Source organism: Archocentrus centrarchus, chromosome 12 (genome assembly GCF_007364275.1).
Source record: "Archocentrus centrarchus isolate MPI-CPG fArcCen1 chromosome 12, fArcCen1, whole genome shotgun sequence".
Classification (NCBI taxonomy): Eukaryota; Metazoa; Chordata; class Actinopteri; order Cichliformes; family Cichlidae; genus Archocentrus; species Archocentrus centrarchus.
The window spans coordinates 2,142,372-2,166,345 of NC_044357.1; the positions used below are offsets into that span (position 1 = coordinate 2,142,372).

Below are 23,974 nucleotides of genomic sequence, written 5' to 3' on the forward strand. Positions count from 1 at the left end.
GCCCTGCTGTGACTCTGAGTTGGAGAAGTGGAAGAAAACAGATGGATGTTCATGAGCACTTGATGGAGACAAAGCAACATTTTGTTTAGTATGAATATGCAGACTGGTTGGTGCTTTATATATTTTTGGGTGGTTACAACTATTAACATCATACAGATCAGATTTCATTAGTCAGTATAGTTTTAAAATTTGCATATCATAAAAGCCAGTTTTTATTGCAGCCTTTTAATCAACAAATATTTATTAGAAAATATTACAAAACACTTTTTTCCCCAGAAATTTGACAGTTCATATAAAAGTGACACTTATCTTAAGAACATGTTTTATAGTAATCATTTTTTCTCATACAGTAGTACCTCAATTTGGTTGTTTTTAATCAAAAAATATCAATGAATCATTCTTGGAGAAGGTGATGGCCACTGCTTCTGTAGTTTGAGGCCAGAAATCAGGAGACACCAGAGAGAAGACATTTATACTGATGAATTTGGATATTATTGATTCTGTGATACTAAGTGGACTCTTTACTGTTTTGATTGCCAGGAGGTAATTAGAAAGCATTCGACCCTAAACTCAAAACACCAGAGTCTTCGGTTTTTCCCAGGGGAACTCCTTCCTGCCAAAATGACCATAGCAGGCAGTGGCTTGGTAAATTGGCCTCTTCAGTCCCAGCTCTCTGGAAAACAAGCCAAGTATTCCATTAGTAATATCTCTTATCTTTATTATATGCAACTATGAAAGACTGCACATACTTCACAATTACTCCAGGCCTCAGATCAAAGTTCTTCTGGACAATCTGCAGCAACTCGTCTTCGTCTCTCTTTGACGTACCGTAGTGAAACACCGAGATGGAGAGCGGATGGCTCACACCAATAGCATAGGAGATCTTAAGAGCATGACAGAGGGGACACCGACCATCACACATTAGGCAGAAAAACAGTGAAATGCTTTCTTTACACACTTTGGTCTCTTAATGCCAATCAGTCATGGTTTAAATGCCACAGCCTGATTCCCAAACATTCCCAAATCTTCACCTGAACAAGGGCTCTCCTGCACAGTCCAGCTTTGACAAGCGACTTAGCTACCCATCGTGCTGCATAAGCTCCAGACCGATCCACTTTGGAATAGTCCTTCCCAGAGAAAGCCCCTCCTCCATGCCCACCCCATCCTCCATAGGTGTCTACAATGATTTTTCGTCCTGTGAGTCCTGCATCACCCTGTTGATGTAAATACATCAAAGACATGTCATGGATTCCCTCACATCATATGAAAATGGCATTTTACTCTGAGATTTAGTCATTACTAACCTGCGGACCCCCCATAAGGAATTTCCCACTCGGCAGCAGATGGTAGATGGTGTTATCATCCAGGTACTTGGCAGGAATGATAGCCTTCACTATCTTCTCCATCAGGGTGCATCTGATCTCCTCCAGGGTGATGTCAGGACTGTGCTGTACTGAGATCACCACAGTGTGGACACGCAGGGGCTCCATGGCTCCCATGTTGTCTCGATACTCCACGGTGACCTGCAGAAGAGAGGCCAAAAAGCTAAACATGAAGTAGTAACATAGTTTCCTCCTGAGGAAGCTTACCTGCGATTTGCAGTCCGGCCTTATCCAAGGACACTCTCCATTGCGCGACAGCTCCTTCATCCTGTAGTTGAGTTTATGAGCCAGCAGGAGGGTTAACGGCATGCACTCCTCAGTCTCATCTGTGGCATAGCCGAACATCAAACCCTGCAGGGATGCAGGATAAAGATGAAAGCCCACTTACATTAAAGTTTCTATTTAAATCTTTAAATAGCAGTGAATGCAAATGTTTCCAAATGATGTCTGAGAAAAATATTAAGTTTTTTGGAAATAAAAAGCTCTTGGTTTGTTCACAACAAATAAGATACATTTTATAGTGAATGAATCCCTGAATACACAGTGCCTTGACTAATAAATTTTCATTTTATTAACAAAGAGATCAGATTTAGTAAGAGTAAAAAACAACAACAACAAAAAAGTATGAAAGCTGTAATGGACTCCTGAAACTATGGATGGCAATGTGTAATTTTAATTAAGCATACAGTGCTGATGATTCTTATTGATAGTTTGCAGCATCTGAATGTTTTCGTGAGAGTTACAGTAAGAATTCAGAATTTAGTGAAGCATGATGGCCGAAGATCAGATACTGAACCTGGTCCCCTGCACCGATGTCCTCCTGATCCCTGCCTTCAAACACGCAGTCCGAGATCTCCTCACACTGCGGCTCCAGAGCCACCAGCACATTACAGGTCTTGTAGTCAAAACCTGCACGTCACAGTTAAACCAAACATCAGCAACAGTCTCCGACTCTCTCGCTTCAGTTCCGGCTCAGATTTTCAGTAAAATCCTGTCATCAGAGAACACCAAATCCCCTCCAGATTTCACCTTTTGAAGAGTCATCGTAGCCAATCTTCTTAATGGTGTTTCGTACCACTTTCTGGAGGTCCACTGTGGCTTTGGATGTTACTTCCCCAACTAGTAAAATCATGCCTGTCTTTGCCACACATTCTGTAACAACACATAGAAACCAATAGCGTGAGAGAGTCTCAGGGAGAGAGGAAGAAGAGTAACATTGAAAAAAAATCTGTGATCGGAAACTGCATTCGTTTGATGAGCCAAGAGGCAGCCAAGAGGAAAATGCTAATCTTTTTTTTTTTTTTTTGGGGGGGGGGGGGGGGGGGGGTGTAAATCATGACAGAAAACACAATGAACAATGAAAATATAAGATCAGTGTAATAAAATTGAAAACTTACCACAGGCCACTTTGGAGTCAGGGTCTTGACTCAGGTATGCATCGAGCACAGCATCACTAATCTGATCGCACATTTTATCTGTGAACACAAAATCAGTATGTGTAAAAAAAAAAAAAACAAACAAACAAAATAGAGACAGAGGCCTGTGTTGGCAGGGCCACAGACACTGAGCTCATGTCATTATTTAAGGCGATTTAATAATAACAACAATAATAATAATAAACCCCTCATTTTTTTAGATTCAATATCTTTTAATTGGGAAACAATAAAATAAATAGAAAAAAAAAAATTGGGGGGGTTGTATAAAATTTGGTTCCTGACATGTTGGAGACTCATAAGACCTCTAAATTATAAAATAAAATGTTTCTTTGCACACCTGAGCCATGCTGCCATGTACTTTTAGAGAGAAGTAGCTTTCTCCTTCCAAACCTTGACAGTTTCTCTGAGCTCTGCTTTTATGGAAGTGCTCATTCTTGGTGGTCTTACATGCATTTGCTTAGCAGCACCTGCCTGCTACTTACTTCTTAATGTCTGTGGAAGCGGTACAGGTGTACTTGACAATCAATTTCACATGCTGTTGTGTAAATGGAATAGACAACAGGTGGAAATTATTGGCAATTAGCAAGACACACTCAATAAAGGAGTGGTTCTGCAGGTGGGGACCACAGACCACTTCTCAGTACCTATGCTTTCTGGCTGATGTTTTGGTCACTTTTGAATGTTGGTGGCGCTACCAGGAGACAGGCCAGTACACCAGGAGATGTGGAGGAGGCTGTAGGAGGGCAACAAACCCAGCAGCAGGACAGCTACCTCCGCCTTTGTGCAAGGAGGAACAGGAGGAGCACTGCCAGAGCCCTGCAAAATGACCTCCAGCAAGCCAAAAATGTGCATGTGTCTGCACAAACAGTTAGAAACCGACTCCATGAGGATGGTATGAGGGCCCGACGTCCACAGATGGGGGTTGTGCTCACAGCCCAACACCGTGCAGGACGCTTGGTATTTGCCAGAGAACACCAGGATTGACAAATTCGCCACTGGTGCCCTGTGCTCTTCACAGATGAAAGCAGGTTCACAGTGAGCACATGTGACAGACGTGACAGAGTCTGGAGACGCCGTGGATAGCGATCTGCTTCCTGCAACATCCTTCAGCATGACCTGCTTGGCAGTGGGTCAGTAATGGTGTGGGGCGGCATTTCTTTGGAGGGCCGCACAGCCCTCCATGTGCTCGCCAGAGGTAGCATGACTGCCATTAGGTACCGAGATGAGATCCTCAGACCCCTTGTGAGACCATATGCTGGTGCAGTTGGCCCTGGGTTCCTCCGAATGCAGGACAATGCTAGACCTCATGTGGCTGGAGTGTGTCAGCAGTTTCTGCAAGATGAAGGCATTGAAGCTATGGACTGGCCCACCCATTCAAATCTGATTGAGCACATCTGGGACATCATGTCTCGCTCCATCCACCAACGTTGCACCACAGACTGTCCAGGAGTTGGCAGATGCTTTAGTCCAGGTCTGGGAGGAGATCCCTCAGGAGACCATCCGCCACCTCATCAGGAGCATGCCCAGGCGTTGTAGGGAGGTCATACAGGTACGTGGAGGCCACACACAATACTGAGCCTCATTTTGACTTGTTTTAAGGACATTACATCAAAGTTGGATCAGCCTGTAGTGTGTTTTTCCACTTTAATTTTGTGTCTGACTCCAAATCCAGGCCTCCATTGGTTAACAAATTTGATTTCTATTGATGATTTTTGTGTGATTTTGTTGTCAGCACATTCAACTTTGTACAGAACAAAGTATACAATGGGAATATTTCATTCATTCAGATCTAGGATGTGTTATTTGAGTGTTCCCTTTATTTTTTTGAGCATATATAATCTTGTTTCACTATCAAGATTACTTTTACTATCGTTTTATATCCTATTTTTAGCAAGTTGCCCGTTTAATTTCACTTTTGGATGAAATGATGCTCCATATACTCTCATGTGTCTATCGTCTTCTGTATTGATTATTTTATGTTTTCATTTTTTTTCATTATAACCTTTTGATTTTAGGATTTAAATTTATTATTTCTACTGCAATACATTTTTTGGTAACATTTTTGTCCTTATTAACTACAATAACTGAAATTATATATTTTTTGCAATTTTCCCGGCAGTATCAGTTTTGGGTAAAATGAACTTCCATACACTGATGTGGGTTTCTAACATCACGGCTGTGGTAAATGTATTTGTTGAAGTTAACTGGACAGACAGATTGTGCATGTCAAGACATGTCCATTCACTGCAGTCAGTATCCCTGTGTGTTATGGCTAGCTGGAAATTGTGTGTTAAATTGTGCTACATTGTGTCAGCCTACCGGAGTGTCCTTCTCCAACAGACTCGGACGTGAACAGGAAAGTCTTCCCGGTGCGAGTTCCGCTGCTGGGGTTCATCTTCTACTCGGCGACGATCGCTGCAGCAAAGTTGAAATCGACGGGTCGAACTGAATCAAAGGGAACTGCAGCGATGCGAGGTCGCACTTTTAAGTGGAAGCAGCCTGTGATAATCGCCGACAGTGATTATGTAAAGCAATGATTAACTCTGAAGGTTGAAGATCAGAGGCGGTTGCGGGCAATCTGATTGTGAACCTCTAGAAAGCAACTGATGAAACTTTTCATCAGCCGTCGTGCAGAAAAAAAAAAAAATCAACACACTGAAGAACTCATTTCCGTTTTTCGGGATCTGCAAACAGCTGTGATGGCTGAAGGAAGAATGTTTACCAATGAAGGCAGCCCGGGCGGCCTCAAGGTGGCGCTGTTGGGACACACATGAGCATTTCCTTTTCGTGAATATTGAACTTTTTACTCCATTTATCGGACAGTTTTGGGACAAATTAAGACTTTTGCATATAACACGTGTACAGCCTCTAAAATATATAACAGATACAAGTAGGCTTGCATCGGGTTGCATCTATAAATATTCATCACATAATATTAATGCTTCATATTGTTTTTGTAGACAAAACAAAATTCTTAATCTGTCCCTGTTAAATATTTCTGTACATTCTACAGATACGAACTGTATTTTGCCAAGTGTAAAACCTTAGTTAAAAAAATCGCCATTTAGGTTTCCATGCATTAAAAATTGTTGTTTGTCAACTAAATCATATCTATGCACTAATATTTATTTATTTACTGTAGTTTTGACTATTTGATGCAAATCATTACAATTTGTTTCTCTGTTACTGCGCTAAAGTACGCTGCTATTTCCTAGAGAAAAGTCAGCTGATTTAGGTATACACTATTCACTCTTTCAGCTCCTCTCTGGTATTTTCCATCTGTCCACCAGATGCCCTCAGACTTTAGCCCCCATCCAGTCACCTGACTCACTTATCTGCAGTAACATGATCTGTAGCCACACCCACTCACACACCTGCTTCCCATTATCCCCTCAGTTTGCAGCCCTGCCCATTAGTATCTGTCCTCTGCCTGTATGTCTGAGTCTGAACACTTTGTGTGCTGGTTTGCGTGTGGATCCTTTTTCCTGTAAAAGCCACTTTTCTCTGAAAATGTGTAGCAGCCAAAAATAATATAACAAGTGCAGAAATGGGGAAAGAAACAATAAAAGCATTACAAAGAAAAGAACACGAGCTGAAACTTTACATGGTTTAAGCTACAAAGACGTCAACTATCAATTACAGTCATTGTTATCCAAATTAATATTCAACATACTGAGAAATGTGCTCATCAGCTGCTCATTTAGATTAGAAAATTAGCAATAGCTCAGGTGACATGATGTAACTGGACTCTTTTGTTTGGCATTGTCCTGAAGACATTTCACCTGTAATCCAAGAGGCTTCTTCAGTTCTAAAATCTGATGGACAGTCACAGGTATTTAAACCCTAGCAGATGGGGGGGGGGGGGGGGGGTTGCTGATCCATCCAAGGATGTTTTTGTTTTTCTGAAACCTTCATTTTTCATATTGAGCTAAATGAACTCAGCAGTTAATTAAAGTTTAAGATGAAGTTCTTCTGTAACAAACTGACATCAAAAGTCCAAAATTACTGTGACTTAAAGCAAAGTCAGCATGGGCGCATACTGAAAGATGTGTCTTTATTATTAGAGGCGATGGAGCAGGGCAGACATTTATTTCATATTAATCTTCTGGTACTGTTAGTATTTGGCAAGCATACCCTTAAGCACACGCCCGATGTTCAGATTGCATGACTCATGCCCAGATCCTCTTTATCAGTAACGTTCATCTGAGCTCAGTAAATAGTTAATATATCAGTATATGTGTGTGTGTGTGATTAATGCAGTCCACAGTTATTTCTCTTCCTTTCAGTGAATAAAAATCTCACACACACACACACACACACACACACACACACACATTGCTCTGTTGCACTATGAGGGAGAAAAGCTGAAAGAGCAAAATAAAAACTGTAAATGAAGCAGAATTTAGCGCAAAAACTAGACAAACCAACCAACATGACAAATCTCGGCCCACAAGGTAACCCATTGTTTTTGTAAGACTTTAACTGTAATTTTTTTAAAATAATGTCATGTTTTTGTTTTGGAAATATGACAGATTTTCAACTTGTTTCCCAAACTTTACAAATAACCATAAAAAATATTTTTAGTAGCTAAATAGATTAAATAAAAAAGACAGCAGACCTTTAGATCATGGAAGGGTTACTGAAGACGTGAACAACTACAAAGAGACACAAAAATGACTGAAAACAGACCCATAAAGACTAAAAAATGCATATAGATATGCTGAGGGACCAGAAGTGACACAAAATTACCAATAAGGACCATGCCGAAGCTTCCATGACAGATTAGAGCCAAAAGAATTACACAAATGACCAAAAAGAAACACAAAACGACCGTTTAGAGACTCTCTCGTCCATCTGTGAGGCAGCTTACAGACACAGCTAAACAGTCTAACTTATTCCTTTTTAAGGCCTATTTGATATCAAAGTCTAACATATTAACAACAGTCATCCTGTAATTAAAGCAAAAAGTGCTAAACTGCACTAAACCTATGCTTGAATATGAAGGAATGAAGGTTATTTGCTCATACAACTTTGAAACTGTAATGTGTGGGCTGCTGTGCTGGTGAAGTAACAACACAGGATGAGGAAATGAAGTGGAGCAATCGTGTGACTGCACCTCTTTATTGCCTTGCAAATATCCCTCTGCTGCAAACACAGAGTACTTTGCCCGGACATATCAGTTCAGCGCTGACCTGCATTTACCACTTCTGACAGCTGATGGTATGTAAACCCACACAGAACAACAACCAGTAGACACTTATTTACCAGCTAAACTTCACTCTCTCTCTTTTTTTTTTTTTGTCTGTAATAACTAAACCAGCAGCCCAGTATGGGAGGTTGTTCTGCTCTCATGTGATGTAGCAGTCTAGTTCCTCAAAAGCAGGAAATGAAAGTACAGTATGTTCATATTTAGTCCTCTCTGGTGATGGCGACTTGTTCTGGTAAAACAGAGAGACTTTGATTGAGGTAACTGATAGTTAATGAGTAACTGTGAAGAGGTGCAACTTTCAGGTCGTTTGTCCAGCTCTTGCTGTACACAGATCTCTGCGTTTGTTTATTAAATTAGTTGGACTGTTCTCGTCTGAAGAGTTCCTTTTCTGTGTGAAGCTCGGTTTTTGCTGCTTTTGACTAGGAAACAGTTCTGCTATGGTAAGCTGATGCTATTTATAGACTATACCTTAGTTTTCACCTAATACATTGTGTTTTTATTGATGACTAAGGGAGATTTGATGTCAGTCTTGATATTAGTGAACGTACTCATGTCAATATTTTTGTAAGACTTTGTTTGTGACACTGGAGCTTTCAATTCATCTGACAGTAACAGGCCTTAGCAAACTGACTGACATTTTCCTGTTAACACAGTAGCAGGAAGTGTGGGTTGGCTCTTAGAAATAGCGTATACAGGTATTACAACAGCAAAATTTGCCTGGCAAACCTACAGTGGCGTAAACACGGCTGTAAATGTTTGGATTAATGACCAACAGCAACAAAAGTGAATACATTTTCATCATTTTTCGCAGGCTGACGTGAATTCTCAGCCGCCTCCCTCTGGCGCGGCCTCTAAGCTTGACCAGGTGCAAGGCCAGGTGAACGAGGTTAAAGTTATTCTGACAGACAACATCAACAAAGTGCTGGAGAGGGGCGACAGGTTAGACGATCTGATTGGGAAGACTGGTGACCTGCAGGCATCTGTAAGTATCTGATCATGATTAGGGAAGCTTCCTTAGCTGCAGACAGATTTTTTTTAATCAACTCCTGATAAGTGGTAATAACAAAATGCATTGTTAGACACTGAGGCAGTTTCCCTCCCAACCTTTATAGCTGGCTGTCACTTTAAAGACATCAGTGTCTGATGAGTGAAGCTTCCTTAGCAGCTCCCACTTCCCCTCCAAACTGTCCTCTGTTCATCATTTGTCATTTCAACCATCCACCCAGTTTAAACAACTTTTTTTTATTACTTTTAGCCAACATGTTTGAACAATCATGCATTACTTTTAGTCATGCCACCCTTTTACTTTAATATCCATTTCAACCAATCACAAACCCTCATGTTCAGGTCTAAAACTTGCAGATCCTATATAGGACAGGACCTACAGTTTGCTTGTCTTTAAATGATCTGTGTGCTTCCTCCAGCATCACAGTTTCATCTCATTTATTTTTCTCTTTCAGGCTGACTCGTTCCAGAGAACATCCACACGTGTGGCCAGAAAATACTGGTGGAAAAATGTGAAAATGATGATTATAATCGGTGTGATTGTGCTGATCATCCTCATCCTCATCATCCTTGCTGCCACAAAAGTTATATAAATTTCATCTTTACCCACTCAGGACTGAAAGCCATGAAGATGCCGCTCGCCTACAGACATTTAATTGCTCTCGCAAGTGATCATTTCGGCTCAGGTAAATTCAAAGGGTAAATGATTATTGATTACATCACTTTGTAACAAGATGATGTGAAAATAAAATTCAGGGCAGCAGAGATTAAAGTGATATCAAGTTGGCTGAAATACTTTAACACTCCAACAGTCGTGCAAGTGTGACATAAAACCACTCTATTAATGGAACACAAATTCAAATGAGTGTTTATTTTTATTTGTTGCATTTCTTCATGTCCAATACACTGTGTATATATATATATATAGTATGTTTATGACTGTCAAACTCTGTAATAACATATTTAATATATGACTGATGACTATGATAAAGATAATAAATTGTAATAACGCATTTTGTATCGTTGCTACCACAGTACTGTTTGTGTGTGTGTGATTTTTTCCAACCAATGTTACATTTCAGTTATGGAATATATGAAGCAATTCACAAGTTAGCATTTAAACATTAAGTACAAAAAATGAGGGATGAGGAAAACAAACTGCTCAAATTGCAGCAATCTAAAGAAATGCAAAACAATGAAATACTCAGTAGGTATAGAGAAAAATGTACTGTAGGTCATGATGCTCCTCATTGTACTTTCTTACAACTAACTAAGTACTCTTTGCTGGATACCATCATCTCTCTGGCCAACGCTCCACCAGCGCACGGCAGACTTTCATCACTCTGAAACCTATGAAAAACAAACAAGAACAAATCAGCTATAGACAAACAAAAAAGGGTCAAATTGTAAAACAACAGGAATCCCCTGTGTTTATAATGTCCAATGTAATTTAAAAAAAAATAAATAAGAAAAAAAACCCAAACCGATTATTTTAACATTTTACATAAAAAGTTAGAAAGTTAAGCTAGAGATCTTGAAGTGCAATAAATTGAAGAAGTCAAAGCCAAAAATACTAAATGGAAGAAACGTTCAGATTGGTCAAAAATACACATTAAAGAAAGCATTACATGCAAATTTCTGGAGATGTAGTGACACTTTGATTCTTCTCATTTTACTAAAGGTTATAAGAGGAAAATTTGTTACAGGAAAATTAACAAAAAGAGGAGCCTTTTCCATCGCTGTGAGTAACACAAAACAGAACAATACATGTACACAAATTAAAGCACTTTATCCCCCAACACAGTAGAGTCCAAATACGAACCAGGTTTTAGCTCATGGACTACTGGCTACAAGAGCTAAATAAAGAAACAAGCATTTTAATTAAGATTAGGGATGCATATATATTTACATTAGGAACTGGAAAGTCCAGAGAAAGCTGTATGTATCCTTTAAAAAACAAAGTTATTTTTTCAGATTTATAATTATTACTTGTGGGGGAGTAAGGGCCTGTAAAAAATGACAATTACATGTGTATATTTTACGTTTTACATTACAAACAATTGCAAAGAAATTAAAATGGAAAGAAAGATGACAAAGCTGGACGTGTCCCATATTGTTTAGTTTAGAAATGCTGATACAGGATGTTGGAAGACCATACCAAATGGCAGCATTCGAGAGCGTATGCTTCTCATACCCGGTCCGCATTGAGCGGGCCCTGAGAGTATCTGGGAGTCAGCTCATGGCCTGCAAGGAAGCTCCGCTGGCAGGTACAAACAAGGTATGTCAGAGTTAGGAGACAACATACTTCCTTCTGTTTCCTTGCACATCCTTAACTTTGGCATCCATTTACTGTAGTAGCAGTACATTACCTGTTAACTTTACAGTTTAAAAAAAAAAAAAAAAAAAAAGAAGGTGCAAAAGAGGCAGCAGAAGCCAGCTGTTAAAAATAATCGCCACAAGAGCGTAGCCTCTATGTTACCACTACTGTAAAGCACTTGAGGGTGCTGAGAAAAAGAAATTTATGGAGGAAATTATACATAATGTTACCAAACATCAAAGTAAATATATAACTACTTTAAGTTTAAAAAGGAATAGGTATATATTTACTGTTACATACCTACTTGAAGAGGAGGGTTTCCCCTATTAATACGGCTTGTAACTGTTGGTGTGACCACCACGCCGTGGCGACTTGCCATAACCACCAGATTGATCTGCAGACGTGGACAAAGTCAGAATTACATGCAGTCGTATCACTTCAAAAGCAGAATTGAATTGGACGTGAACCTACACTCACTGTTGTAGTCACCATAGCCATAATAGTTGTTGTAACCAGAGTAATCATAACCACCATATCCTCCATAGCCTTGATTACTGTAACCATAGTTGCCATAATTTCCGTAGCCTTGATTCCAGTAGTTGCCATAACCTTGGTTCCAATTTTGATTGGGGCCTGCAAATAAAACCCAAAACATCCAGTCTCATGACATAAACTCACCTCTGTTTCAAACTTCACATACAAACCATTTGCCATCACCAAACCTCATCTTTTCATCAGTTATTTAATGCATTTTATGTGCGTTCTCTGCTGTGCCAAAAACACACTGAACACTACAAGACTGAGGGCGGCCCAAACCGCGAATTCTGTGATTTTACATCTCAGCAACTTCAAATTGGTTGAGTATTTTGTGTGTGTGTGTTTTTTAAATCAAATTATATAATTAAAGCTTTCCATATATTGATTTGCCATCACATTTTCATAACAAGGGGGAAGTCTAACAGATGAGGAAGCTCTGTTATCCTTAAGAACAGAAAACACTATTTTGCACTGTCTGTAAAGGCATGTAGGTGCCATGCTTTATAAGTTTCTCTACCTGCAGGACATGGTGTGAAACCATTAACATATTCTGCACTCACCACCTCTTCCCCGAGACCTGGATGAGTATCCTCCTCTGCCGCCCCAATACTGCTGCTGCTGGTACTGCTCCTTAGACATCGCCACCTTTATTTCACACTAAAAGAAATGATCAGATTGAGTCAGACTAAGGTTCCATAATTTACCAATTTAAGACATATTCATGTCAGTCTCACATATTCATAAAATACCAAACATTATTTTTTTGGGGGGGGGGGGTTTGTACCACACCTGTATATCCTCGGTTTTGAGTTCCACTTCAGTTTCTTTTTAGTTTCAGTGTCTGTAGCTTTAAATCGAACTGAATGGCGTCTGCGCCCGCCCCGTTCAAGAAGGGGTCTGTGAGTGACAGTGAGAAGCTGCCAATAAGAGCAGCCCAGCTCACTCAGCTGCCTACACTGCTGTCAAACAGACCTGAATGAGATGTTCTGTGGCTTCTAACGTTCTCCCTGAGGACTAACTTTCCTTTTAAATACAGCCGAATTCTCTGCAGTATTTGTTTTTAACATGTGTTAACAGGAAAAGAAAAGCATGTCCATGAGTACAGATTTAATGTATTTTGACTGTATTAAAATAATTTTTGCTGATCAAATTAAGTTTTTCAGATTTTCATACTTTACACCTTTAAGCTGTTAATCTCATAACCCTATAAAAACACATAATATGGGCGCTGTAATGTGAAAAGGGGACTGTACCTTGCTTAGTCCAATATTGTGGTACTTTTTCTCCATGATCTTCTTTACTGGCTCCTCCTCTTTGAATGTGATGAAGCAGAAACCTCTCCTTTTGTTTGTTTTGTTCTCCATGGGAAGTTCAACAGACTCCACCTGTTCACATTAATACATAAAACAGAATTTAGCAGTCTCATAAAAAATCTTTCCTTCAATTATGTTTACAAAGGAAAATGATGGGTGATTGGAGGTCCTGCAGAGCCATGCAGACAAGTGCAAAAACAAAACAAAAGAAAAAAAATCTAATCTTCATGAGCCAGAGTCACATACCTCTCCAAAGGCACCAAAATACTCTCTGACTTTCTCTTCAGGGGTGTCTGGAGAGAGACCCCCAACAAAGATCTTCTTTACGGGCTCCTTGCTCTTCATGGCCTTTGCTTTTTTGGGGTCAATGACCTTCCCATTGAGTTTATGTTCCTTCTGTGAGGCAACCTGCAAAACAATATAAACAACTGATTAAAATTCACGTACATGATTATTGTGTGGGTAATCGAGTTTCATTCAGCACATTCTGGCCTGCATCATCGCAGTCACAGAGTTGAGGATATAAAATACTTATTTGAAAACTTTTGAAAAACATCATTGAACCTTCTGTAGTTTTTTTTTATTCAAACACACACTAATTACCTGAAGGAAAAAATCTTAAAGAGCCATAATTCAACATGACATCATACCAAGAGAATGGGAAGTGAGTGCACTGAAACCTGAGTACAGACATCCCACCCACCTGCTGTTTTGCAGGGGGCAGCCAATCAGAAGAAAGATGGCTTAAAGGGAGGGCGTTCAAGCAGAGAATGAACTGGGCTGCATCGAGGCCAATATAAAATAAATACAGATCATTTTAAATTGGACCATACAAAGCTACTTTAGAGTATTATGGAGCATAATATTGCCACTTTAAAGTTACTGTGCAGATTGCAATCAATTGACAGTACCGCATAACGGCCGCAGCCTGCTGGCATGCTTCTACTACTGTTTGTGTAAAAAATACATTTTTGTACACACTATCTTTTACCATATTTAAATAATATCAACACTTAGCAATAAATCAAGAAATTAAACACCCTCCTAATCACCTCAAAAACACTGGCCACCCTTCATCTGTAGCGTGTACTCAGACAGGAAAGTGACTCCACACTCGAGCCTAAAGTTCGCTAGCATAATGTTAGCTTATAACCAGCTGTTGCTGTTGTTTAGCTGTGTAACTAAAGACTTTGACCTTTAAAAGCAGAACACAGTAAGAATTGTGTTAATTTACATGACAGTACAAAAAAAAAGTCGTGTAATGTGATACTATCTTTGTATATCTATAACATCTATAACACAAGCTGCCAACACTTTAACCGTGGTCTCTGATTTAATCCATCCATATAAATGTAACAGCACTGTAGACATGGCATTATACATCCCTTTGTTTACAGTACATTGAAAATGTAATAATAATAATAAACAGGACAATACCTTATCAACACTTTCAGGTTCTTTGAAGAGCACAAAGCCAAAACCCCGTGACCGTCCAGTCATGGGGTCCAGCTTTAACGTGCAGTCTACGACTTCCCCAAACTTTGAAAAGTAATCTTTCAGGTCCTTCTTAGTCGTGTCCCAGCTGAGGCCTCCAACAAACATCTTCCTATTGACAAATCACACAAAGAAAAGAAGGTGGCGTCTGTGTGAGAGAAGCACTTTATAAGACATCTATGGAAGCTTTGCAAACAGCTGGGAAAAGCAGCCAACAGCCCAGAGGTCACCATATCCCTTTACTACAAATAATCTCTATGTAACTTGTTTAATAATTTATCATTCATTTTCATCAAGACTATACAGTATCATATACAGCAGACCCTCCGTCATTCATCTTCAGACATCTTTCAGCTCTTCACACAATTTTGGAAAAATTAGCTCAACTGATGATTGATAAAGACAACATCTAAACATCGTCCAGTTATGAGCCAGTATCAGTAAATCGTTGCCTAATACAAATTTCTTTTTGTTTTCTTTCCCTTTGGCTGCTTCTACAGCAGATCTGCCTCTACTTAATCCCATCCCTACCATCCTCTTCTGACACACCATAGTTTTAATACAATAATAAACCAATACTATATGCATCTGTGTACCCCTCCTTTGACAGAACACTGACATCAGTTGCCTCAGAGTAAAACTTCATTTTAAACCCCACGCTTTTAAACAGCAAATCAGTAACAGTGCAGACGGACTTTATCCACATACCCAGTGTAACCCATAGTGTAACTGCAAGTTTATCGATGCCTGTTAAAATGAGCCTCTCATGTGTAAAGAAGGGTCAGCAGGGGCCCAGCAAGAACGCCTGGAGCCCCAGCCGGATAATCAGCTCCTGCAGCTGCGGCTCGTTTTTGATGATTAACCCCAGTGCAACCACCCTTCACCATCACCGTACCCTTCATCCTCCTCGTTTTTACTGGCGTCGATCCTTGATCCTTCGGCCTCCCCCCCCATAAGGCCACAGTCCCCCGCCGCTGACATCGGGTCGTCACTGTTCGCCTCCCCATCCTCCTCCATTCTCATCATGTTCGGGTCGTCGCTTAATTCATAATCATCCGACATGTTTCGCCTTTTTCTGGAACTAGTCTTTAACTAAAGTTGCACCTTGGAAACTAAAAGCTACGTCAGAAATCTCTGCTGGAGCTAAGCTAGCTGACTGGCTTCTGTGAGCTTTGTTTTGATATCATATACTGTTAAATAAAATTTCTGGCGCTAATTAGAACAAACTAACTAGTTAGTTTACGTGAACCAAATGTGAGGTTAATATGAATTTGGACAGAATGGACCCTCCGTAAGGCAAAAATTAGGTTCAGTTACGACAATTTTTGAGAGGTGACTTGGAAGCGCCGCTCTGTTTTTGTCGCCGTCGCTTCTTCTTCGTCTTTTTAAAAAACGGCTTACAAACCAACGTAAAAGAGGCAGAGCGCCACCCTTTCTATGGGAGTATGTAACATATTGCACATTCGCAAAATAAAAAGCAAAATAGAGGTGAGACAGGGGAAATAACTGAGACAAAAGAAGGAACAAGGCAGAGAAAATAGTAAATTTTTCAGTTGGTCATTTATATACTGAACAATTTTTTTGGTTAGGAATATGCCAAAGACTAAAAATAGACTCTAATGATTCATCATAAGTGAATAAATAGGCATGTTATAGAATTTCTTAATATGTAGAATCTAACAGGCAACAACACTTAAAGTCCTAAAACTGAATTTAATGAAACTACAGTACTGTGAAAAAAGTCCCTCATTTCTTTATATTTGGATTCCAAGGAGCCAGACTTTCTTATAATTTCTGTAGTCTGGAGTAAAACTTCCCTTTTCAGAGAAATATTTTATTTGTTAAGCCACTCAACACTGACCTGTGAATCATTAACGCATAAACAAGGTTCCTAACTTAAGGGATGAACCAGAGTTGTGTCGGCACATAACTTAGCAAAGAACTATAATTTGTTGTTCTTGCAAAATTTGTATTTTTGCACCAATAAGGTGATTTCCAAAGAACTAGTAGCCCAAAAACCTGGCAGAGAGAAAACTGGACAATTGGAAGACAAAAGAAGACAGGGAAGGCCTAAAAAACAGCAAATACCTGACACAGGACCTGAGAGATGCACCTGGCCCTTCAGCTGATCCATCAGCTGTTCACAAACCTGCATCAGAAAGGGTCTCAGTGGAAGGCGGCTGTCAGGAAGCCTTTCTTAAGGAAGGGAAACAGGGAGGAAAGGCTCATGTATGCCAAGTTACACACTGGACTGAAAATCAGTTTCAGCAGGTCTTATGGAATGATGAATCTAAATTAGAAATTTTCTGTTCAATTTCTCATCAATATGCACAGAAGAGGTCAGGAGAGAGGAACACCAGTCTCTACAGCCATCTGTAAAACACGGTGGAGGCTCCGTCGTGTTTTAGGGCTGCGTTTCAGCCAGTGTTGTTGGGGAGGCTGTTAAAATTAATGGAATTATGAACGCAGAAAAGTATCATCCAATCCATCCATCCAATACATTCATCCAATCCAGTCCATCCATCCAATACATCCATCCAATACATTTCACTGTGCATTGTACTGTGTATAACTGTGCATGTGACAAATAAACACTATCTTATCTTATCTTATCAATTTGATCCACCATGCAATATCAAAAAGCAACAGCTTCCTTTTTCAACATGATAATGCTGCTTCTGTTTATTAATTAAATGTAGAGTTTAAGAGATTTGCAAATCACTGCTTTCTATTTTTGACACTTTTAAACAGCCTTTGTTTTGGACACGGGTTTCTAGAATAACCTTTTTCTCCCACACATTCACACATTCACATTTTCAAAGTACACACACCTCACAAAGACAGCATCAAAAGTTTTTTGTTCAAAAGCACACATTCCAAATATGGTTTGACCAGGTAAAAACCTTAAAGCCCCCCCACCCCGACCAAAGTGTATCCTCATGTTTCTGTACATTACTTTGTACTGGAGCCGGAGGAGGGCTGTCGCACTGGCATACATGCACCTTTTAGATACTGAGGACTAGATTTTACACCATCTACTATTTACCATAATACACATTGTAGTGCTAGAGTTGTGAACTTTACTGCTTGAGATTACAATCAGAGTTCAACTTGGAAGCACTCGTCTTTTATTTGGACTGAAGAAAAAGGACAGGCTTCTGGGAGACGAGGCATTTATTAGAAGTACATTTCCTGAATAATACCAACAATGTTTCACAAAGTCTGGCAATGTTTCGGTATTTTTACTTCCCAAGACCAACATTACAGATGAACAACAAGTATGGCACATTTAAATAGACACCATTCACCTGTGAGGGGCTTAATTAAGACATTCAAACAAAGTTTCAAACGAAAACTCATTTTGCCGAGTGCATCTATACTGTAACTTTCTAAAACGAGACAGTTCACTCACTGGATAGAACTTCATACACCTGCAACACATTAGTTAGGGTAGAGGGGAGGAAAACAGCATATGAACATTTACGAAATGGTTAAGAAATACAGCTTACGCATATACATTTGGAAAGTGGCAGTCAAATACAGTTCGTCTAAAAGGTAAAAAGGTAATCTCATATGTCATGTGAAGTTTCTTCAGCCTTGTAAATGTAATAATCAACAGCTTCCCATTCAATCAAATGGTCCAATGACAATGATGTCCCATTTGAGCTCCTGTTATGCTCGATGCTTCCATTTCCATGCATGTGAAAGGCATCCTGAAAGAACTGGATACTGAACCATCTCTAGAGGCTGGGATTTCATGATCAGCTCCACTGATTGCCAGCAGTCCCAGCAGCATCACCAGCACCTCTTCACCCATCAACGTGGAACAAAGAAAACAAACAAACAAAAAACAAAAAAAAAACACTAGAGTTGCAAAAAAGGTGGGGGCAAAAAAAGAGGAGAGGTCACCATGAAGTCAGAGAACTCTTTGTTAAGCGCGTCCCATCAGCTGAAGTTGGCTAAAGGAGGTAACGAGGTTATAGTGGGCCCTCTCCTCGTCTGTCAGCTCCATGTTTCCAGACCTGACCACCACCACCACATTAATGCCGGCTTCTTCTGCAGCTTTGGCCTCTGCAATGACAGATCCATGAGTAAATACACGCTGCACCTCTAAGGCAAGAAAGCAGGAGAAAAACTAAAGGCTTGTGGTGTTTATATTTAACTGGATTCCTTGACATTTAGACTGTTTTTCCAAACAATTTTATGTATTCAGTAATAAAAAATAAAATGAAATTAGAAAAGGGGGATAATGTCAAGCAGCTATATCGCGTTGCACTGCAAGACTGAATCCCACCACAGACGGTGCGGGTAAACAGGAAAGGATGCACCCATTAGTGAGGAGATACAGCAGCACTGAAGCCTTTCATCTCGGCACTATAAAAGCTCTCAACTCATCTATCATCCGCTGATTTTCCCCCCCAAACAGCCAGAGGCCACGTTCAACGTCCAGAGAATTCTGGTCTAAGACATTTTCAAATTGGAAAATCAGATTACAAAAGTGGGCTACAATTCAGTTAGGCAGTCCACTAAGTGACGCGTCTGTGCTGTGACGAGGTTGTTTGGTGTCTGCCAAAGCAAACACTTCATCCTCCTTCAAACACTATTGTACACTTAAATGAAACAAGAAACTGCCATCTTTTAGCCATTTTCATAATCAAAAACAACAACAACTCTTTGACAGCTGGGTTAGTGTAACCTACACCACTCATGGTGCAATTGCTGCTGGCACTGTAGAGGTCAAAAGATGCCTCACTGATGTGTTGTTCCAAGGACACATGAGCCATTAGTTCATTGGCAGGATGATGTGTTGTATATCCATGACTTTATATCTTGGAAAGAAAAAAAACCACTCACAACAAGTATGCTCGTGGGAACGCTTTCTTTTCCAAGAAAAGAAATCTTACTGGCAGATAAACATACCACCAAACCCAGAACACATCACTGCTAACGTACTTACCTCGGGTGACGTCTGTCAAGAATGTGATTTCCTCAGGTTGACAGCCAATCCTCTCTGCAATTCTCTCATAGCTCTTTGTGTCTACTTTAGCCCCTATACTGGTGTCAAAGTGACCGTCAAATAACTGAAATGATAAAATAAAACCATCAGTTTAGACCATATCAATAACAACAGAGGTTTTTGACTGTTTTAACCCTTAACAGTTTTCCCCAAAACTAAAGCTCCCCTTAAAAACACAAAATTTTCACTATGTGAAAGTAAAGTGAGGGTTTGCAGTGAAACAGGAGAGAGGAACATACTTCTAAAAGATCTCCTTCAACAGAGTATCCAAACAGAAGTTTCTGTGCCTCCACGCTTCCAGAGGAGTAAATGTAGACTTTTAGGCCATGTCCTCTCCATGTTCTGATGGATGGAACCACATCCTGATAGACCCTGTTTGCAAAAAAACAAACATCATCACCTTATTTAAAAAAAAAAAAATAGATAGATAGAAGCAACATTTATAAACTCAAAACTGCAATGGCCTGTAATGGAGTACAGAGAAACTACAACAAGTACCTTTAAATACAGCGTTAAGACATCTCTGAACGAGTAATGATGTGCAGCAGGAAAAACCTCATAAAAACAAACCAAATCCAACTCTCACATGCCGTCATGCTTACTGATGGAACACTTGTGAGTATACACCTTCTATACATCCAAAGGTCTTTTTGAAGCCACATGTATCGCCCCCTGCTGGCCATTAAAAACAAATGCAACTTTAGGGCCCTTCTCTGTTGACTTCACTTTTCTGATCTGAAACCTACAGCAATCTTTTACATACAGTCTCTGACAAGGCCAGACTCAGTGTAAAGAGAATTACGACCTAAATCTGAGAAGCACATTTTTTTTAAACAGATGAATTTTGAAAGTGAGGGAAATGATCAGTGTACTTACTCGCCTTTGATTCTCCCAGAAGTATAAGCTGTCCTCCACATGTGACCCTGAAACTGCTTGAGTGCTGTGGACTTCCTGTCTGCCGCCATCTGCCACAGGACATTTTCCACTACTTCCCTGATGGCCTTCTCCTCATCTGTGTGAACTGTCTGGTCCACGGTGTGCACAGGACACGCCCGGTTCTGTTTCATGTCCTCTTCAATCTGCCATGACAGTCAGCCTTTTTGTTAAAAGAGCACTAAGGCACTTCAGTGGTTTACTTGGTGGAATAAAACAGGAATGACGATGTGCATTAAAATGTTGCAAAGTCACAAAAAAGGAGATCAAGACATTAAACTTGGTGGAATAAAACAGGAATGACGATGTGCATTAAAATGTTGCAAAGTCACAAAAAAGGAGATCAAGACATTAAACTTGGTGGAATAAAACAGGAATGACGATGTGCATTAAAATGTTGCAAAGTCACAAAAAAGGAGATCAAGACATTAAGTACTCTGGTATAAGGTAAAGATTTTCCACTAGATGAATCACTTTCTATAATTTTGTTTATGCTGAAACACTAAAAATTCACTGTGTGCTGGTTCTCAAAGATGAATATTTGCAGATTTTCAACATTTATTAAGATATTTCACTTCCTTATTTTTGGACTACTGTTTAGGCAAGTGATTAAGAAAATAAGGGACAGAAAAACCAAGAATCCTACTTTGCAGCCCAAATAAAAGGCTGTCGTACTTTCTTCACTGGGTGCTAACGAATAATGTATAGTAACAACCTGGATTTCATTTTCCCCAGAGGTGAGTCACACTTGAAAACCCATTAACCAGCTACCTGTTTCTTTAATAGATGAACATCTTGTTTGCACTCATCTTCTTCCCAGTGAGTGGACAGGTAATCCTCAAGATGCTCTTTGATGTATGGAAAAAGAATATCCTGGAAATGAAAACATGGACACGCAACAAGGAAAAAACTTAATTAAGAATAAAATACACTAGTTTGTGTTCATTTACACTACAGCCTAACTGATTTATCAGCAGGCCGATGTCATCAGCCGATATCAGCTGTCAATCTAAATGAGAATTTATAAAACAAAGGTAAAAACACCCTTCAACCACGTTATATATTGCCGTACATAGTTTGTCCACCAGATGGCACTCTGCAACTTCCCTGTTGACAATACACGCTTTACAGTGCCACAAATGCAATAATCAGCTGAGCGAGCAGTCAAGCAGATGTAAATGAGTAAATAAATAACTAAACATAACAAATGTTAGGGAAATCTGTTCATCTTTCGTGTGTCAGAAAGAAAAAAAACATGTCGGTCGATATACTGGATTGTTAAAAGAGACTTTCGTGAAAGTCAACAGTACTTGGATGTTTACACGAAACTGGTAATTACGACAACTCTCATATAACGTGAACGCAGCATTAGGTGTGTTTTTATGAACTGGTGTTTCGGGTTATACGAAGTAAATATGGATGAAACAATAAATGAGAGGAGCAGCCAGTTGTGCAAGCAAATAAATAAAATTGCGTTACATTTAGAAACTGGAGAGATACCGTGAAGTTCTGCCGGTTTAGTTGCCTGCTACCGGTGACAGGTAGCTGTTAGCATGGCCGGACAACCGGACGTGCCCTGAACACGTCCGCATTTAACGCTGCTTACCTTAACAAATGTAATCGGTGTGGTGGTGCCTTCAATGTCGAGCAGCAAGGCTGTAGTGCAGGCAGGAATAGAAACAGTGGCCATTTTTATCGGATGAGTCTGCAGCTGCTTTTGTTAGCTGACGTTAGCTTACTAATTAGCAGCACCGCGGCGTTCAGAACCAGGCTGTTCCCGGTCCTCGCTGCTTCTACAAGCCTGGCAGATCAAAGCAGACCGTAGTTTATGAACGCGCTGACAAATTAGTTGGTGGTAAGCCACTGACGAGCTATCAGTTCACAGCTAACACACAGAGCAGTGATAAGCACACATGGCCAGATCCAGCAGTTCAGACTCCACCCCAGTAGGCGGCGATATGTTGAATTTAAACAGCAAGTAAAACAAGAAGAAGAGAGTTTTGTTTTGTTTTGTCTGCCGTTCAGTTTACTATGCTGTGCTATTTTATTAAAAGAAACCCTGTTTTACATTATAGTTACAACATTGATCACCACTTAACCACATTTATGTCACTTTAAAGTAATGTAAAGACGACAACATAAAGATATGTGCAAAGACAATAGGGGGGAAAGGCTTCTTTAAATGTAATACAGTAGCGTTTCCTGTCTTGTGTCTGTCCTGGCAGAATAATATTGAAATTTGGGTCAGAATTTGGCGTGAACAACATGAATCCATGGATCCCTCCTGCCTTGCATCAGTGGTTCAGGCTGCTGCTGGTGGTGTAATGGTTTGGGGGATATTTTCTTGGCACACTTTGGGCCCTTTACAGCACAGTCTTCCTATGTCCATCTCTTTATGACCACAATGTACTCATCATTTAATGGCTGTTTCTAGAAGGATAATGCACCATGTCATAAAGTTCAAATCATCTCAGACTGCTTTCTTGAACATGACAGTAAGTTTGCTGTATTCAAATGGCCTCCATTGGTCACCACATCTCAATTCGATAGAGCACGAGTAATTTGTATCATGAATGTGCAGTATTTCCACGCACCTTATGTGGTGTTCATGAATAATGAATGTTAAACATTTGGGATCTTGAATGTGATCCCGGAAGGTCACCGTCCTGAAGGTGAAAGGGGGTCCAACCCAAGTCTAGAAAGGCATACCTAATAAAGTGGCAGGTGAAGTAACACATCAATTAGTAAGTTTTCCTTTCCTGGAAAATACAATTATTTGCTTTCTTGTCATGTTTGTACTCAGAACTGTGAAGCTCCTTCTGGCAGCCCTTTTTGGAAATGGGAAAGCAGATAGCCTACCACTATCCAAAGAAAAAGAAAAAAAACCTGACTACAAATTTATTGTTTCATCAATAAAAATGATTCTGTGTAAACTGTGACAAATTCAGGCTGGCTGTCTCCCCTTTTTATTTATGTTTAACTAACCTAAAGCTAAACAATTCTAGATGTTTTTTGTTGGGCTGCAAGTGTTCACATAAAAAAAAAAAACTCTAGATAAAACTGATATCTACAGTCTTCAGCCTGATTCTTGCCTCACAGGCTGCTGAGTGCTCAGATCTTCAGCTGCCTTGTGTGACATCATGATGGTCACCGGAGGTCTCGAGCCCTGACTGTGACTTCTTCACTCGATCCTCCAGCATCACATGTCAAAATGGCTCAGTTTGTTTCTACAAATAACTTTCTGAAGCAACTGGAGCAACAGTTGCTCCTTTAAAGCTGATTGTTTATGATCACACAGTTAATAATAATTCAAATGTCTTGACACTTTGCT

General features: G+C 39.9%; 4 protein-coding genes across 11 annotated transcripts; 1 reads left to right on the top strand and 3 right to left on the bottom strand.

The window, feature by feature from the left end:
- Nucleotides 1-209: 209 nt before the first annotated feature.
- Nucleotides 210-5,534, bottom strand: mat2al (methionine adenosyltransferase II, alpha-like). The gene is made up of 9 exons (XM_030743001.1): nucleotides 5,138-5,534; nucleotides 2,780-2,857; nucleotides 2,412-2,534; nucleotides 2,179-2,291; nucleotides 1,590-1,733; nucleotides 1,305-1,523; nucleotides 1,032-1,214; nucleotides 750-883; nucleotides 210-673 (listed from the first exon to the last, which is right to left on the bottom strand). The coding sequence occupies exons 1-9, from the start codon at nucleotides 5,211-5,213 to the stop codon at nucleotides 571-573; spliced, it is 1,173 nt and encodes a 390-aa protein (XP_030598861.1). The 5' UTR covers nucleotides 5,214-5,534; the 3' UTR covers nucleotides 210-570.
- Nucleotides 5,535-7,919: 2,385 nt separating this feature from the next.
- Nucleotides 7,920-10,043, top strand: LOC115789155 (vesicle-associated membrane protein 8). Of its 2 annotated transcripts, none has more exons than XM_030742414.1 (3): nucleotides 7,920-8,038; nucleotides 8,839-9,009; nucleotides 9,488-10,041. In XM_030742414.1, exons 1-3 carry the CDS (start codon nucleotides 8,036-8,038, stop codon nucleotides 9,623-9,625), a joined length of 312 nt encoding a protein of 103 aa, XP_030598274.1. In that variant the 5' UTR covers nucleotides 7,920-8,035; the 3' UTR covers nucleotides 9,626-10,041. The 2 variants fall into 2 exon arrangements, with proteins under 2 accessions (XP_030598274.1, XP_030598275.1); XM_030742415.1 differs by lacking the exon at nucleotides 7,920-8,038 and adding an exon at nucleotides 8,178-8,467 and having other exon boundaries at nucleotides 9,488-10,043.
- hnrnpd (heterogeneous nuclear ribonucleoprotein D) lies at nucleotides 9,889-16,064 on the bottom strand. Of its 7 annotated transcripts, XR_004020677.1 has the most exons (9): nucleotides 15,589-16,064; nucleotides 14,637-14,805; nucleotides 13,446-13,607; nucleotides 13,140-13,271; nucleotides 12,447-12,543; nucleotides 11,821-11,982; nucleotides 11,650-11,743; nucleotides 11,191-11,292; nucleotides 9,889-10,382 (listed from the first exon to the last, which is right to left on the bottom strand). XR_004020677.1 is itself a non-coding variant. In XM_030742413.1 (8 exons), exons 1-7 carry the CDS (start codon nucleotides 15,753-15,755, stop codon nucleotides 11,676-11,678), a joined length of 951 nt encoding a protein of 316 aa, XP_030598273.1. In that variant the 5' UTR covers nucleotides 15,756-16,064; the 3' UTR covers nucleotides 9,889-10,382; nucleotides 11,654-11,675. The 7 variants fall into 7 exon arrangements, 6 of the variants coding, with proteins under 6 accessions (XP_030598273.1, XP_030598270.1, XP_030598272.1 ...); XM_030742413.1 differs by lacking the exon at nucleotides 11,191-11,292 and having other exon boundaries at nucleotides 11,654-11,743; nucleotides 11,827-11,982; XM_030742410.1 differs by lacking the exon at nucleotides 11,191-11,292 and having other exon boundaries at nucleotides 11,827-11,982.
- Nucleotides 16,065-17,849: 1,785 nt separating this feature from the next.
- Nucleotides 17,850-22,582, bottom strand: enoph1 (enolase-phosphatase 1). The gene is made up of 6 exons (XM_030742563.1): nucleotides 22,250-22,582; nucleotides 21,415-21,516; nucleotides 20,587-20,789; nucleotides 19,950-20,082; nucleotides 19,651-19,774; nucleotides 17,850-18,764 (listed from the first exon to the last, which is right to left on the bottom strand). Exons 1-6 carry the CDS (start codon nucleotides 22,331-22,333, stop codon nucleotides 18,625-18,627), a joined length of 786 nt encoding a protein of 261 aa, XP_030598423.1. The 5' UTR covers nucleotides 22,334-22,582; the 3' UTR covers nucleotides 17,850-18,624.
- Nucleotides 22,583-23,974: the final 1,392 nt, after the last annotated feature.